The 17220-nt window shown below is 39.4% G+C and overlaps 1 protein-coding gene across 4 annotated transcripts; it reads left to right on the top strand.

The window, feature by feature from the left end:
• Positions 1–268: 268 nt before the first annotated feature.
• Positions 269–15249, top strand: LOC135247231 (uncharacterized). 4 transcript variants are annotated; one of them, XM_064320537.1, is made up of 10 exons: positions 273–712; positions 1255–1563; positions 2295–2399; positions 2780–2860; positions 3324–3395; positions 4783–4863; positions 5406–5452; positions 5671–7496; positions 7688–7984; positions 8344–9077. In XM_064320537.1, the coding sequence occupies exons 1-8, from the start codon at positions 496–498 to the stop codon at positions 5719–5721; spliced, it is 963 nt and encodes a 320-aa protein (XP_064176607.1). In that variant the 5' UTR covers positions 273–495; the 3' UTR covers positions 5722–7496; positions 7688–7984; positions 8344–9077. The 4 variants fall into 4 exon arrangements, with proteins under 4 accessions (XP_064176610.1, XP_064176609.1, XP_064176607.1 ...); XM_064320539.1 differs by lacking the exons at positions 4783–4863; positions 7688–7984; positions 8344–9077 and having other exon boundaries at positions 271–712; positions 5671–6247; XM_064320540.1 differs by lacking the exons at positions 3324–3395; positions 4783–4863; positions 7688–7984; positions 8344–9077 and having other exon boundaries at positions 269–712; positions 5671–6247.
• Positions 15250–17220: the final 1971 nt, after the last annotated feature.

Below are 17220 nucleotides of genomic sequence, written 5' to 3'. Positions count from 1 at the left end.
AAAATGTAAAGTAGAGGCTACCATACTGTAGGAATGTTTCACCCATTAAATACAAATGACAGTTACTGTTGATGCTAATATATTGTGATTTTATCTTTTAAGAAAAAAAAACTATAAAATATACTTACTGTATAGGGCATGCATGTTTTGATCACACTAACGATTCATAATAGCTCCCTATAATAGATTTCATGGAGGGAGGTGGGGTATGTATTGTAGGCTATTCTGTAATGAGGCCTGGGTTTTACTCTTCCACCAACTCGAGTGCGAGTTCATTTACTTTCGCATGTTTTTCTATTTGTTGCTCACTACCTGTAGCAGTAGCATATGTGCTGAGTGTGCAGACAGACATTCTAACCACAGCTTTATTCCTCAGGTACATATAAAACACATCACACTCTGTACAGAGGGAGTTTGAACAGCAGTGAGGTGGTGCTAATCTGCCATTCTCTGAGCTCATACAGAAAAGCTTCTTGGCAATGGGAGCCATTGTCTATGACAAATGTAATCTTTGTGGCCTCAGCTGATAAATACAAGAATGCTTCGATTTCCACGGAGGTAGATAAAGAGAGATTCTCATCTGAGCGCTATGATGGATCTAATTTCCCTCTGAGAATCTCACCAGTGAAGTTTGGAGACAGTGGAAGGTACTTCTGTCACTGCGATGCCCACAGCAACCTGATGGCCTCAGTAACTCTGGTAACTGTTCAGGGTAAGTCTGCACTTCAAGTTTAGCTTACGCGGCATGAAATATAATGTATTATGTATTATGGAGTGGCAGTGTAGTACAATGGGTAAGGAGCTGGTCTTGTAACCTAAGGATCACAGGTTCAGTTTCCATGTTGGACACTGCTGTTCTACACTTGAGCAAGGTACTTAACCTGCATTGCTTCAGTATATATCCAGCTGTATAAACTCTTTGTTAAAAATTGTGTAAGTCGCTCTGGATAAGATGCCTGAATGTAATAATTCTTACAGAATTTACAGGGCTGAATAAATAACAGTATACTTAACCATGATGTTCATTAAAGTAGCCTTTTTTACAATATGCTGTGCCATGTAATGTAACAGACTACAGACATGGGCTAACAGTAAGCAACAGAAGCGCTGATCCCAAATCATAAAGGTAGTGCACCTTACAGAGACTTTATGACTAAAAATGGACGCTATCGGGAAAAAAAAAATTCTGAAAAAGAAATGAATAAATAAAAATAAATGAATTTTTAAAAAATCCATGTACATTTACTCTCTCAGTCTCATCAGTGCCCCCTGGTGGTCTGTCCAGGAATCAGTCAGTTGTGCTGAACTGTGAGATATCACAGGTGATCGGCTCTGTGACCCTGGCCTGGCTCCGGATGAAGGGGGGCAGGGGGGAGCTCGTAAAACAGGAGGTCCTGAGTCAGGGGCACCCAAAAAATATGCTCAGTCTCACCCTTCCCATTCTGAGTAGAGACCAGCTGCACTGGGCCTGTGCGGTGTTCACAGAGAGCATGCTCAGAGCACAGGTCCCCCTGCACCTCACACTGACAACACCCGTCACTGAACCTGAAGAGTCAAAGTCAGGTACTATCCTCCAACCACAGGCACAGGTTTCATTACAACTCAGTAGGAGACATTAAACCGACTAGGCTCTATTGTAAAATGTTTCACAAGCATACAAGCTAGTCTAACAATGAATCCATAAGAAACCATTGGGGGTGACATGTCTCCCTGTCTCCTTCTTAACCTATGCATATGCCTCCAACAACATCCCTATGAGCTTACTTAAGGCTTAAAATTCATTAAACCCATGATGAGAAAGAATCAGAATCCAGCTGTTAAAATGGGGACTGAATCCAGACCATACCACTGAATAATAATGCTTCTGTCTCTCCTGTGTCCTAGTGTTTGTGAATATGACAGTCCGCTTGTCACACATTTTAAATCTAAATAGCTTTGCTCTTTATATTGGATTTCAGGCTTGCATATGTACTGCCAGTGTAACTCTCTGACCTGGCACCTCTTTCTTTAACTTTTCAAGCTTTCCCATCACAAAACAGGGCTTTATGTCAGAGACACTTGGGCTCAAGGTTTGGAACTGTCACGTCTTCTGTATCTTAACAATTTAGCATTAAATTTAAAGTGTTACATGTTTCATGGACCATGATTTGTATCCTTGAATTTTCTATTTTACCTTTGTTTATATAACAAATGTAAATTTTAATATAGCTAAATTAAAAAATTAAAAAATGAAGCTGAATATTCTCCCTGTTCTGAGCTCCCTAGTTAAATTTCCTTCTTGTGTGCCAACACAGATAATGGATGGGTGCTGGTGATCGGTTTGGCCTGTACTGCTGCTGTGTGTGTTGGAGTGCTGTTGCTGTTGTTTCTGTTGTTTCGGCGTCTGAAAACAGCAGCGGGTAAGAGCTCTTCACTCTGTTCCTAGTTTACCGTTCTCTCTGACAGAGCTTTCTAGAACACTTCCACATCTTTCTAGAGCATTCACACTAAAACAATATCTCTTATATTTTATGGCTTTGTCATATTTAAGACTCACTCATTCTTTGCAAGTTGCAAACAGAGGGCTCAATGTGAAAAGAACAGTTCTAAACTTGTTGCAACGCTGCAAATGGAATTGATTTGATTGATTTGATCTCATTTGTTCTTTTGAAAACTAATCCAGTACAGAGAAAAATATTAAGAAAACAAACCAATGCCATACACAAGATCAACCAAATATGATCATTCAGTTGCCAGAGAGATCATTTACAGTTTGCTTAAATGTTTTTTTCTCTCTCAGGTCCGTCCACATCACCAGCTGAAGGGAACGGTGCAGCTGATGCAGTCTACAGTGACGTCACAGATCTGCAGCAGGGTCAAGGTAGTGTAGGGGAACAAGACTATTCACACGTAGCCTGAGGCAGTGCAGTAATGTAAGGGAATACACTACTTTGCAGGCATTTATCATACGCTCTTTTACACAGTGACTTACACAGCTTTTTGCATCTTAAAAACACAGCATACATTTATACAGCTGGATATACAGTATGCTGAGCTATTCAATACCTTGCTTAAGGGTACAGCAGCAGTCACCTACCTGGGAATCGAACCTGCAACCTTTAGGTTACAAAGCCAGTTCCTTAACCAATATATTACAGTACAAAATGCACTTATAGGGCATGTATGGCTTGATCATAGTAAAGATTCAATCATATTTTATAAATTTGCCTGGTTGGCCAAAAATGTAACATGACTCAGTGCTCCTTATATGGTAAATCATACAAAGTTACTTAAAAGGTTTGCTTAAATCTTTCTGTCTCTCGTACTCCTATCTACATTACCAGTGGATGGGAATGGTGATTCCAGTGCAGCTGCTGCAGTCTACAGTAACGTCGCAGAGCTACAGAAAGATCAAGGTAACAGGCTTAACTGAACTATTAACACGCTGCATGAACCGGTGAACTCATTCATGGGAAGGATTGCATTACAGGCCAGTTTCTAGTCCTGGACTAAATTCAAAACCCCACTTAGTGCAGGAATAAGCTTAATCTGTGTCAGTGAACTCTACCCCATACGTTCCATGCGCCAAATGTGTGTGGGAAATTAATTACACTGAACAACTGAAATTGGGACCAATTTTGGTGCATCAGACTGCAGCTCTTGTACTTTCGAAGATGCACACCTGAGCAATACCTGAAACTATTTGTAAAAACGTGTGTTTTTCTTTTCAAAAGAAAGTTCATACCTGGGGTTGCACCTTTGCCTTCTCTTAAAAGGAGGCTGAGTTGCAGGTATGCCAGGAGTTCCACTGCCCAGACCATATTAATCAGACCTGGGTCAAATTCGTATTTGTTTTAGATTCAAATACTTTTCTGTGCTCTATTGATCTTGCCTGGTGTAATTGAGCATGCCAATATGACAAGAAGGTGGGCGTTGCACTTTTTGAGAGTATTTCATTGGTTCCAATACACCAGACAAGACCAGTAAATCGTAGAAAAGTATTTGAATCTAAAACAAATACGTATGTGACCCAGGTCTGATATAAATGCAAGTTTAATCTGGCCTAAAATCATTCGTCAAATATGACGCATATGAGATTGCACAGGCAGGACATAACCCGCCTTTTCCTGTCAGGGTTAGAGGCTGGGTTTGAGGTTATGGCTGCATCAGTTAAGCCTCATACAAACTAGCGGTTATAGTTTAAAAACAGAAGTATTTGTGGCCTCATACACACATACACACAAGCATTAAAACTTGTTTTGAAAACCATTTCGGGTCCTTTAAACAATAAGAGTAAAGGGAAGAAGTGGGCAACCTGTGGGGAAAAGGATTCAGTAAAAATAGGTCACTTGGTCATTCGACGTGTAATTTTTAGAACAGAGATGTGTTTGCTACCATGTCCACAAGAGGGTGATATGCACCAATAAGAAGACTCACACTTTTACTGTTAAGCAGAGGTGAAACAATCCAGATTTAGAAAGTAAAAGTCCTCTCCAGTATTTTGTTCCAATCACCTGGATTTTCTAATTAGCTCAATCCTTCAGCCAGGAGGTAGAACTAAACAGTGTGAAATCTAAATGGCTGAGTTCATGGGTGGAAGAAACACGCGGCAGAACTTTTACTTTCTCACCCCTGGACTCGTCACTTCTGTTGCCAAGATACTCAGTACAAGCACGAGCGGGGTCCTGGAGTCACAGGCTCAAGTGGCGGCCACATATGTCTGTATTATACATTTCATACATACATGTATGTATATTTTTATATGTGTATTTTATACATTTTTATACATTTTCTTACTAATAGGAAACCAGGATTCCCATAAAGAGGAGAATGAAAGTGAGGAACTCCAATACTTAATATTTTCCTTGTCCACTCCCAGTCTGGGTAAGTTTGTGGTGTTATCCTAATAATAAAATGGTTATGTTACTCTTGCCAGTATATGAGTTCTCTCCAATGATTTTAACTGGCGCAACATCTCAAGTTTGGGCACACATTACCTCATGAAAGGGGTGCAAAACTTCTTTCCTGGAAGGCTAGTGGTGGATTTTGTTCCAACCAATTATTCTGGTCTAATTTTCTTAACCACTGTTTTCACCAGTGCTGTTTACTCCACTGCTGAAATGCTCCAACTAAAGATATACTGCGTTCAATCTGCAGCTGCAGCTCCTAGCTTCTCTGAAATTTCAGAGCAAATAAATGATTGAGATAATTAAATCATTACAAGCAGAAGGTTTAATGGTATCCTGAAACAGATAAGCCTGTGTTGCCCATCCAACTAGCAAAAGCAATATGCAGTACTGGGGATTCACAAATGTGGTGCTGGTTAGTCACAAGTTCTGCTGGTTTTTGTTTTATACTTAAAACAAGCAACTAATTCAGTCCCAATAATTACTGTTTGATCTTTTCACCGCTGTTTGGTGCTGCAGACCCTCACAGACAACAACGGAGGCAGTTGAACCCCCAGTCTCGTTCTGTAAGTATGTTCTCTGGGATACTCAGGAGAACACCATGAGGATTTTCTGTTAATCTACATATAATAATGCACTCACTGCCTATCATATTCATACAACCAATAAATAATTGTCAAATTTATTGTATGGATGGTCCACTTTGTTGAAAATTTTGAATTTCATTGATTTCATTGTTCTAAGTTCATGTTAACAAAGATTCTGATATGTCATATTTCTGCAGGAACAAGAAGAAAATGATAAAGTGATCTATGCAAGCGTCTGCAAAACGTAATATGGATAATTGATTCAAATTCAATGATTCAAATGGATAAATGAAACAAAAAGCCCACATTTAAAACTTGACATTTCAAGTCTGTTCAGTGCAACTCCATTAGAGATGGAAAAAGACAATTTGCAGATCTTACCGAGATCTTTTACTATGTGAATATATCTTTCTTGCTAAAGGCAGCTTTTACATGCATCTTATAATATGTAGATTTTCACTGTGAAGAGTACAGTTGTATTCAGGAAAATATAAATGCCTGCGCATTTTTTTATATTGTTTATTTTATTTATTTATTTTTTGTAGTTTTTTGTTTTACTGTGTTTAGAAAAAATTGTTTTCCAGTTTGTCGATTATTCAATATATTAACAGCAGGGAGGGATATTGATCACAAATTAAACAACAGCCCAAAAACGTACTTATTTATGTGCAGGGTAGTAGTGTCTGGCTATGGTGGTGTGCTCTTCAGTGTGCTTTTATCTGTTGTTAAGAAATATACTTTTTATTTTTAATAATAAAGCAGCTGTAACAGGAACTACATTAGTCATTATATGACAGTTATTGACTGTGCCACTGACAGCACATGCAGCGTCTTCTGGGCCAAACCGTGTGAGATTTCTCTGTCCCTCAGCCCCAGTGTCACTGCAGGCAGAGCAGATAAAGCTGAGTCCTGATTACCTGGCTGCCTACAGCTGTGACTGCAAGGGATTTGCTCCCTTCCTGATTTCCTCTATTATTGCATATTTGTCAAACGGAATTGTTTCAGACCTTCAGACAAATTTTTATATTAGACAAAGGGAAACTGAGTAAACATAAAAGACATTTTTTAAAATGATTTTGTTGATTTAATGAAACAAAGTTATCAAACACCCATGTCAACCATGTGAGAGAGTACTTTCCCTTAGTTAATCTATCGACCAATTAACCAAATTTTATTGATAGCTACATTCAGCTTATTGCACTAAGGCAGGCTTGCAAGGTTTCTACAATTAAGCTATGCCACAAGTAAGCTATGCACACAGACTCAATAGATTTCAGTCTGATTTGAATTGCTTACACCCAGCTAGTCAATAGGTATGTCAGATGAGGGAGGATCATTGTGATCATTTTGCAGCTTCAGTGGTCAAACTGTTCCTAATAGATCTCAAATTTGACAGGTTAAATTCTACTCGATTGGCCACCTTTTTACCGGTTTTTTGTTTAAGAAGAGTTGAGAATCAATTGTGATTCCAAGGTATTTAACTCAGTGACTACCTTGAATTTCTCTCCAGATACACAGACTTCTGCTTCTGCCTCTTTTTTGAAAAACATGCAGTCAAGTGTATTCATATGTTAAACAATTTGTCTGCCACAAGGGACTAAAATCTATTCCATATAATTTATTGATAAACACTTCACTCCTGATGATATTTCAATATCATTTCTGTGAGCAATAAAAGGAGACATCATTGTATCACCTAAAGTAAGCATGTTAAATGCCGGGTCTTCAGGCTTCAACAGTCACAGATTGCACAGTGCCGAGCACAGTGAAACAGAAATATAGGTAGTGATATTACACAGGAAAGACTCAAGCTTGCGCAAGCTGTTGCAGAATGTAGCTGAGCCGAAACAGTTGGTACTTCCTCCTTTGTTCAGCCATTTCCTGTAAAGTATACGCCTGTAAAAAGGCTAGACACCAGTAAGAAGGGCTGCATAGGGCATCGGCCATGGCAATGGTACTGTTGTGGACCCTGTTGTGGATATCAGGATACTGTCACAGACTTTCAGCTGATGAAAAGCTGAGGGTGAGTCCCTCTTTCTGCCTTGATCATACATATATTAATATGTTTATTCATATAGACATCTTACAAAAATGTAACCAAACGTATGATAATAGAACAACATCATAATGGACAAATAATTCATTGTTAAACAAAAGACTAAGTTATATCACGGTATTTGGTGTGTTTTTTCTCTTTCTGCAGCATTGGTGCAGTATAAATACTTCCTTTCTGGGGAGAGACAGAGGGTCTCTCTACAAGTTCCTGCTGAGACCAACGGGACAGAATTCATCTGGGAGTATTTGTAAATGCAATCCTTGTGGCCTCAGCTGATAAATACGAGAATGCTTCGATTTCCATGGAGGTAGATAAAGAGAGATTCTCATCTGAGCGCTACGATGGATATAATTTCCCTCTGAGAATCTCACCAGTGAAGTTTGGAGAGAGTGGAAGGTACTTCTGTTTTTGTGAATCCTACCCAATGGCCTCAGTAACTCTGGGAACTGTTCAGGGTAAGTTTGCACTTCAGGTTTTGATTATACTTACACAATTTACAGAGCTGAATAAATACTTAAACGTGATGTTCATTAAAGTAGCCTTTTTTACAATATGCTGTGCCATGTAATGTAACAGACTACAGCCATGGGCTAACAGTAAGCAACAGAAGTGTTGATCCCAAGCCATAAAGGTAGTGCACTTCACAGAAACTCCATGAATAATAAAGGATGCTATCTAAATAAAAAAGATTTATCTGAAAAATGAACAAATAAAGAAAGAAAGAAAGAAATATAAGAAAATAAATAAATAAATAAATAAATAAAGAAATAAATAAATAAATAAATAAATAATCCATGTACATGTGCTCTCTCAGTCTCAGCAGAGCCCCCTGGTGGTCTATCCAGGAATCAGTCATTTGTGCTGAACTGTGAGATATCACAGGGCCCTAGTGGTCAGCTCATGCTTTAAGGCCCAGGGGCCCTAGTGGTCAGCTCACTCTTTAAATACCAAGGGTCCTGGGGGCCCTCACATTGTAAGCGGCGAGGGGTCTGGGGGGCCCTAGTGGTGAGCTCACATTTTAAACACCAAGGGGCCCGGGGACCCTTACGTTGCAAGCGCTGAGGAGTCTGGGGGGCCCTAGTGGTTAGCTCATGCTATAAGCACCCAGGGGCCTAGTGGTCAGCTTGCGCTGTGCGCACTGAGGGCCCTGGCGTTCAGCTTCCTTCGGAAGTCTCGGGCCACGCACCACCGCACGCGGCCTGAGGCCTGGAGGCCCCCTGGCAGTCCGAGGCCCCGGGGCACTGGCCCCACTGGCCCGGTCCATAATCCAGCCATGCCTGAACCCTAACGTCTGTGTATTACTACAGGTACATCAGCTGCTCCTGAAAAAAAAATGCAAAAAACGTTTTATTTTAGATTGCTGTCAATTCATGTAGTTTTTGTATCCTTTCTATAATTGTTTTTAATGTTTGGTGTCTGTATAATACCTGGTTGTTTTTTAACTCTTTATTCTTGATGCTTTTGTCAGTTTATTTTCTCTTGGTTGGAAATAGCTCTGCAGACCCTTTATAAAAAGCACTATCAAAATAAAGCATCTTACTCATTTTCTGTCTGTTTTTCTGTTACGCTTTTATTTTGTGAAATGAACTGCAGACAGAAATATCCAGACATTAATAACATTCGCTCACTGGCCAAATGTATGTGGACATCTGACATTCATCTTCTCATTCAAAATTATGCACATTAATATATAGTTGGTCCACCCTGTGCTGCTATAACATCCTCTACTCTTCTGGGAAGGCTTTATACTAGATGTTGGAGCATTGCTGCAGGGATTTGCTTCCATTCAGCCAGAAGAGCATCAATGAAGTCGGGCACTGATTGGGCGATTGGGCCTGGCTCGCAGTTGGCTTTCCAATTGATCTAAAAGGTGTTGGGTGGGGTTGAGGTCAGGGCTCTGTGCAGGCCAGTCAAGCTCTTCCATACTGTTCTCTACAAAACCATTTCTATATGGACCTCAATGTGTGCCTGGGAGCATTGTCATGCTGAAACAGGAAAGGGCCTTCCCCAAACCATTGGGGAAACATGGAATCATCTAGAATGTGATTGTATGCTGGGGCCTAGCCCGAACCATGAAAACCAGCTCCAGAGTGTCCAGATACTTTTGGTCATGTAGTGTATCATAGAAAACCATCCTGCATGGGTGAAAACTTTACAATGGCATTACTCAGTTCTCAATAACTCACCAGCAAAACACAGTAATATAGTAATATACTGTACCGCTGTCTATTTGTGATTCAAGGACGGATGTCAAAATAACATATCATAGGAATCCTGGGTCCTCCACTGATTGACAGTGTGACTGACTGTTGTGCCCGGCTCGGTTAGGCCATAACAAAGAAGGGGAGGTCCACACGGTAGCAACGGTTGTCTTAACAAAAGTTTATTGAACTAAATGAAAGATCAAGAAATTGGGTGTGAAATCAGTAATGTATGCGTATGCATGGGTGGATGCAATGAAAACAGTATGGTGTGTGTAGGTGTTAAAGGGTGCAACAACCGAAGAAAAACCAAACAAAAATGGAGGTGCCCAGGCACCAGCTGGTTTACCATTTACCATTTACCAGCTGGTGCCTGGCCAGAGAAAGATGAGAGTTAATCAACCTTTTCAAATCTGCACGTTGAGCAACTTGCAAGTGACCTAGCTGGGTTTCCAAACTGTTCAAATATGCCGAGTTCTTTAACCTCCCTGTAAGAATGGCTTGTGATGGGACCTCAAAGTCTTCAGAAGGCAGTGGCACATCTGAGATTACTGCAGACATCACTGCTTTTGGCTTCGATATTTCACCTGAAGAAGCACCCTCACCCCTCACCTCTGACCTCTGAATCTGAACAGAGTGATAAGGCTTTAACAGGTTCACATGACACCACTGCACCTTCTTCCTTATATTAGGTGTGTGAACCAAGTAGTCACGCTCAGACATGCGGCTTTTTACAACATAGGGCCCAGTGAACTTTGCTTGAAAAGGGGAACCTACGATGGGCAGCAAAACCAAAACCTGATCCCCAGGCTCAAACTGGCGGCTCTTGGCCTTGCGATCAAAAAGACTCTTCATTTTGTCTTGTGCATTGCCAAGTTTTTTCTGAGCTGCAGCACAGGCATGATGCAAGCGACAGCGGAAGTCATTCACATAACTTACAATATTGTCAGGAGGCACAACACTTTTCCAGTGGTCACCAAGTACAGCTAGTGGGCCACGAACTGTGTGACCAAAAACTAGCTCATTGGGACTGAACCCTGTACTCTCCTGAGAAACCTCACGTATGGCAAGCAACAGCCAGGGCAAGCCCTCTTCCCAATCCTGAGAGAGTTCCGTACAGTAGGCACGTAACATAGACTTAATTGTCTGATGGAATCTTTCCAGCGCCCTCTGCAAATCTGGATGCTAAGCACTACAAATATTGTGTTTAATTTGAAGCTGTATGATCACGGACGGAGTGTGGCACAGTGGGTAAGGAACTGCGCTTGTAACCGCTTGTAACCGAAAGGTCGCAGGTTCGATTCCAGGGTAAGGACGCTGCCATTGTACCCTTGAGCAAGGTACTTAACCTGCATTGCTTCAGTATATATCCAGCTGGATATATCCAAATGGATACAATGTAAAGTGCTATGTAAAAAGTTGTGTAAGTCGCTCTGGATAAGAGCGTCTGCTAAATGCCTGTAATGTAATGTAATTACTTGGGCAAAAGTACGGGACATAAAATTACTTCCTTGATCTGTTTGTAGGACTTTAGCAACACCAAAGGTGGACATAAAGCAAGTTAAAGCTTTCAGTACTGGCTTAGTCGTAATGGAACGCAATGGAAAGCAGCAGAATAATGCGTACTTTTACACATCACGGTTAGTAAGTACTTACTGGTTGGGTTTACCAGTGACCTGACATGTGTGACATAGTTTACAATAAGCTGCTACATCCCTTTTCAAAAGAGGCCAGAAAAAATGAAAATAACATGTTAGAGGAACACCATCAACTTCCAAAGGACCAAGATTAAAACTGCTGAGTGGAAGAAACAGGCTTAACAGAAATACCATTGCATGGGAATGTTTGAACCCAATAGTGATATGTAATGGGGTGCTGCTGCCCAAAATCAACGAGACACTGTTAGTGATTCTGTACCAGACGAGAATCACAGCGAGTTAACACTGCACACTATGTGCCTTACATACATCTCTTTGATCTTCACTTCATATCACAATCCAACTGAAATATATATAATTAAAATAAGACCAGGTCAACTCCTAGTGTATGGCTGGACCTAACACACTTCATCTAGCCGACCAATGGTGTAACGTCATAACTCGGCATACCGATGGTGTAACTTGATCAATCACTCAGTCACAGACATGCTCATTTGTAGGGCTGGCCCCGCTGTTGCGGTCCAGTCAAAAATGTTACATTTGGACTAAACAATTAGGCAACCAAAAGGCACTAAAGTTTTTGTTTTTTTTTGTCTTATTTGTGAACATTTCACTCCAAATAAATATTAAAATACTGTATCAAGTTTGGGAACAAATAAAAGACCATTCTATAACCTGAACTAAAGGTGTTAAATGCCACAAGACGCTACTGACATGTCCAGCAAGTTTGTGCAGAATGTTCCAGAATACAGCTGTGATAAGTTCAGTGTGTAGCTGAAGGGTGAACCAGTGCATTTTGTAAGTACAAAGCACCACGGTTTATTAATAAATGTGAATGCAGAGTCTCTAAAAGCGCTTTTCCTTTCTGAAACTATGCAGTCCCCACCCTACTGCAGACCTGGATGAGCTATTAGTAGATTTCCCTTTAACGGGTGTAAGATCACAAATATGTGACTAGAATGTTCATCACTGAACAGCCTAGTGATGATGTAATGATCACCTCTGGCAGTTGAAAGAAATTGAGTTTTTATTTATTTATTTATTTATTTATTTTTACAAAGGTAGTGAGAACAGGAGGACCTGACTATTTAGAATTGTATAAACAGGACAAATAACTGCAATTTTCTCAGTGTTTTCCCAGCTCAGCCTGTTGTGATTTCTTAGGACATAGCAGTGGTGACGGCTATTTGGCCTTCTGTCCAAACTCTTAAGGGTTTATTTGCACACAGACTCAAAGCATCTCAGTGTGGTTTTGCTTGCTTGCACCCAGCTTGTCAAGCCAAATGTCAGATGAGGTACTTCCTTTTTGTTCAGGCATTTCCTGTAAAGTATACCTTGTATAAAGGTTAGACATCAGTAAGAAGGTCTGCATAGGGCATCAGCCATGGCAATGGTACAGTTGTGGATCCTGTTGTGGATATCAGGATACTGTCACAGACTTTCAGCTAAGGGTGAGTCCCTCTTTCTGCCTTAATTATACATTTATTTATTTATAAATCTCAAAAAATGTAAACTAATGTATGATGATCAATATCATAATTGACAATTTTTTTCATTCATTTTACTAAAGAAAACTAAACTATATTTCAATCACACGGGAAGACATGGTAAAGAAAAAAATAATGTTTAAAAAAAAACGAATCAATTTGTTTGAAAAACAGTCTTACTTATAAGGGAAGGATGGGGTGACACAGATTTGTACCATTACAATAAAAGATCCACAAGCACCGTAATGTTTGAAAAAACAATTTAAAAAACATAAACAAAATTTTTTTTTGCTCTGTTGGCTCTTGGTGATTTATAAGCTCACCAGGGCTTTCCTTCTTCTTAATGATGTTCCAAACAGTTGGTTGTGGTTAGCATAAGGTGTTTTTCTTTGTATTTCTCAGCCTCATAATGGCTTCCTTGACATTCCCTGTCACAACTATTGCCCTCATTTTGACAAATGCCAGTAACAGACTCCAGAGGCAATCAAAGGCAAGAACCAAGACAAGATACTGAAAGGTGTATTATACCTGCACTGGAGAAGCAACTGAACACTCCTGACTAATTAGAAACTCTTGTGAAGCTTACTTATGTTTATAAAAAATGTTGTAAATTCTACATGCTGAAACCAAAATGTATAAATGTGAGTGAATTGTTTTATTACAAATCTAAAATTGTGGAGTACGGAACCAAAAAAAAATATTTAAAAATTCATGGTGCTCACCGTGTAATTTTATGCACCAATGCCAGGCAGGTACTCAGATGTTTTAAATGTGAAATTCTAATTTCAAATAATTAATGATAATGCTATTAAAATATTATTAAATCAGAATATATTCAGGGCTATATGAAAATTCATGAAGTTGTTTTATAAAGTTACTTTATAGTCAAAGGACTTTTACTCCATACACTAACCACAATCGTGCGTGAAACATTTGAATGGAATTATTTTATAATACAAAACATTAACAGAAGCTAAAGGTGTTAATTTATGATTAAGAGCACAGCAAACAGTTCTAATTTCAAGCTATTTATGTTTTGCCAGCTTTCCACTACAGGAAGTAACACCACGAAAGATAATAACTTGGTATTATGCTACAACCACATTGAGGACAAAAAAAAAAAGTAATGATGCAGATCTTGCATCTAAAACCATGACTATAACCAGTACAAGCAATACTTTCCCATCCCAGTGTAACATATAGCAAAAATATTAATCAGAGCTGCAAGGATTTCATTTTTATCTCCATTTATAAATCTAAGTTTAACTTTAATGAACTAACTGCAATTCGCCTCCATCCTGAAAAGCAATATTATGTCTTGTGCTCAGTAGTATTTCTGTATTTGGTATATTTTTCTCTTTCTGCAGTGTTGGTACAGTACAAATACTGCCTTTCTGGCGAGATACAGGGGGTCTCTCTACAAGCCCCTGCTGAGACCAACGGGACAGAATTCATCTGGGAGTGGACGTCACATGATGGAAGCTACACAAACACTCGGATAATAACTATACAGTCCGATGGAAATTATTTGTGGGAATTTAAGAAGGGGTCTATTACAAAACAAGGGAAGTATGACATTTATCTGGAACCGGAGTCAGAAGATGGAGGAATTTTTACTTTTATTCAAACTAAACCTGAGAAAGTAAGCTTGGCCCAGGTTGAAGTGTTCACTGTAAAAGGTAAATTCACTCTTATATGTTGTTTGTCAAATTTCCAACACAGACTTGGAGGACTGTATTTTGGTTTAAATTCAATTACTGGTTTTGAGATGTTGCCCTCTCAATGATTTGATGAAAAGGTTGACAGTATTCTCAAAATCAATTGCTCTTTGCTCCTGCAGTGGAACCATCTTGCTGGTCCAGTGTAAAAGAAGGTTCTGATGTGATCAGGAGCTGTGAAGTATCGCACCTTCCAGATTCAGCTACACTGGACTGGGAAAGGGACAGAGAACCTACTGCTAACACAACGCTGATCTACAACAACACTGCCCACATCATCATCCACAGCGCTGACCGATCCAGTGAGGGAACGTATAACTGCACACTCAGATGGAACGGAGCACTTATTTTCAGCATTTCCAGGACACTTCAAGTTGAAAATGGTATGTTACTATGGATACCTGTTTTCACTAGAGAATTTACAAAAGCATCCTGAACTTTAACCTTTTTTCATAAGCAACCCTGTGACTGTGAAGCACTTCATTCATTAAGAGTAAAGATAAATCCAAGCAATATCGGCATAGACATCTTAAGACTCCAGTACAATAGATGCATGATTGCAGATTACTCTAAATAGGAAATCTTGGGCCTCCATATTTTAAAAGGCTTGTCAGAAGTACTATTCACAGTTTAACACAGTTTAAAAATGAGGGCTGTCAAAGGTTTAACACATTTTTCAAAACTACAAGTTCACAAAAACAGTTTGTGTGAGTGTTTGTGGACTGCATGCCAAGGCTGCATATGAGACGTGTTCCTTTGACTCAGCTAATGTGAGCTGGCTGTAGGCTGGGGAGTGAGAACAAGCAGGCTGGAGACACCATGTGTGAGGGATTGAGCAGCTGTATAGTAATGGGGGATTCAGAATTAGGGTGGGAATTGAATATACTCAGCCCCATGTTTGGTGGCTAATTATTTTTGAAGGATAAAAAAATAATGTAACTATTTTAAATTCTGAAAAAAATGTACATGTTTAGTATTTTAACATTTTAATGCTGAGATTTCTACAAACAAGGCATGCATGTTTCCATCTGAGACAATGGTAGTGCACAACAACCAGAATGGAGTAAAAAAGGGACAAAATGTAAAGTAGAGGCTACCATACTGTAGGAATGTCTCACCCATTAAATAAACATGACAGTTACTGTTGATGCTAATATACTGTGAATTAAATAAAATATAATACTAAAAATATAAAATATACTTACTGTATAGCCCATTTATGTTTTGATCACACTAAAGATTCATAATAGCTCCCTATAATAGATTTCATGGTGGGAGGTGGGGTATGTATTGTAGGCTATTCTGCAATGAGGCCTGAGTTCTCCTGTTCCACCCACTCTGTGTGAGTTCATTTACTTTAGCATGTTTTTCCATTTGTTGCTCACTATCTATAGAAGTAGCAGAGGTGGGTAAAGTAGCCAAAAACTGTACTCAAGTAAAGGTATTGTTACTTTAAAATAATAATGACTCAAGTAGAAGTAAAAGTAGTCATCCAAATAATTACTTGAGTAAGAGTAAGAAAGTATCTTGTGAAAAGACTACTCAAGTACTGAGTTACTTCATATAATCTGATTTAATGTTGAAATAAGCAGAGCAAGATGAACGTAAAAATCCAAATGTCAAAAATATAAAATTGTAAATGCTTGTCCAATAGAAATAAACAAAATATAAAATAGCCAGGTGCAAATTCAAATATGGCCTAAATCATATCCCTTTAAATAAAACAATACACAGGAGGTTCGTCAGAAGAGGAGGATTTTCGCTTTCTGTTGTACTCTATTAAGTCTGTATACCTCATCAGTTTGTTGGGGTGAACCCTCCGTTGACAGAAAAAATATCAATGAGGCTACAGGGGATTTATCCATTAAAATAGACTCATCATCACAACAAAGAGGAGCCTGCTCAAATTCAAACAGAAACTTTATATGTGGAAAACATAATGCTTTGCACCATTATTGTACCTTATGATGCACTTATCCACAATATTCCAAAGTCCCATGGTGCCTTGCGCGGAATATGTGCAGAACTTCCGGTTTAGCGTAAACAAACTTTGGCTGTGTCCCAAACAGCACACTTCCATGCTCCGAGTGCGCATAGCGAGCATGCCTCCATCTTGGAGTGCGAATCCAAACCGAAGTTCAGTAGTGCGGAGCACGGATAAAGTACCCGGATGCGCTTCCTGCCAACTGTAACCAAGGGGCCTTCTTCACTGGCAGTATGAGCCACAAAGAGGAGTATCGTGCTTTTGTTTTTTTGTTTCCACTGAACATAGATTGAGTGCTGTGCTCCCACTGTCAAAAAAGAGTGCCCCTGTACCCATAAGACCACTTGAGTGTTGTAAATGAAGGAAACAGTCCCTTTGAAGTCATTTTGACTAAATTATATTGACAGAATCAGGGAGAACCAGGAACTCTAGGATTTTCAAGACCAGGCTTGATATAGTTAGATCAATCTAGGTCTGTAGTAATCAGAGGGCACTAGGTATAATTTATATGCAAATTGTGAGCATTGTTTAGCTGTGTGGCCTGTTCTTGTTTTATGTTTATGTTTCATGCATTTCACTGGTGTATGTATGAAAGAGAGGACACCCATCATTGATATTTCTTTTAAAGTAAAAACAAGCCCAA

Source organism: Anguilla rostrata, unplaced genomic scaffold, assembly GCF_018555375.3.
Source record: "Anguilla rostrata isolate EN2019 unplaced genomic scaffold, ASM1855537v3 scaf1163, whole genome shotgun sequence".
Lineage (NCBI taxonomy): Eukaryota > Metazoa > Chordata > Actinopteri > Anguilliformes > Anguillidae > Anguilla > Anguilla rostrata.
The sequence above is the reverse complement of the archived record's forward strand: the minus strand, read 5'-3'. Positions and strand labels throughout refer to the sequence as shown.

Coding starts and splice junctions, on each gene's coding strand:
- LOC135247231 (XM_064320537.1), top strand. CDS start 496: ATGACAAATGTAATCTTTGTGGCCTCAGCTGATAAATACAAGAATGCT. Junction 713..1,254: donor AACTCTGGTAACTGTTCAGG/GTAAGTCTGCAC, acceptor TTACTCTCTCAG/TCTCATCAGTGCCCCCTGGT. Junction 5,453..5,670: donor TGAACCCCCAGTCTCGTTCT/GTAAGTATGTTC, acceptor ATATTTCTGCAG/GAACAAGAAGAAAATGATAA.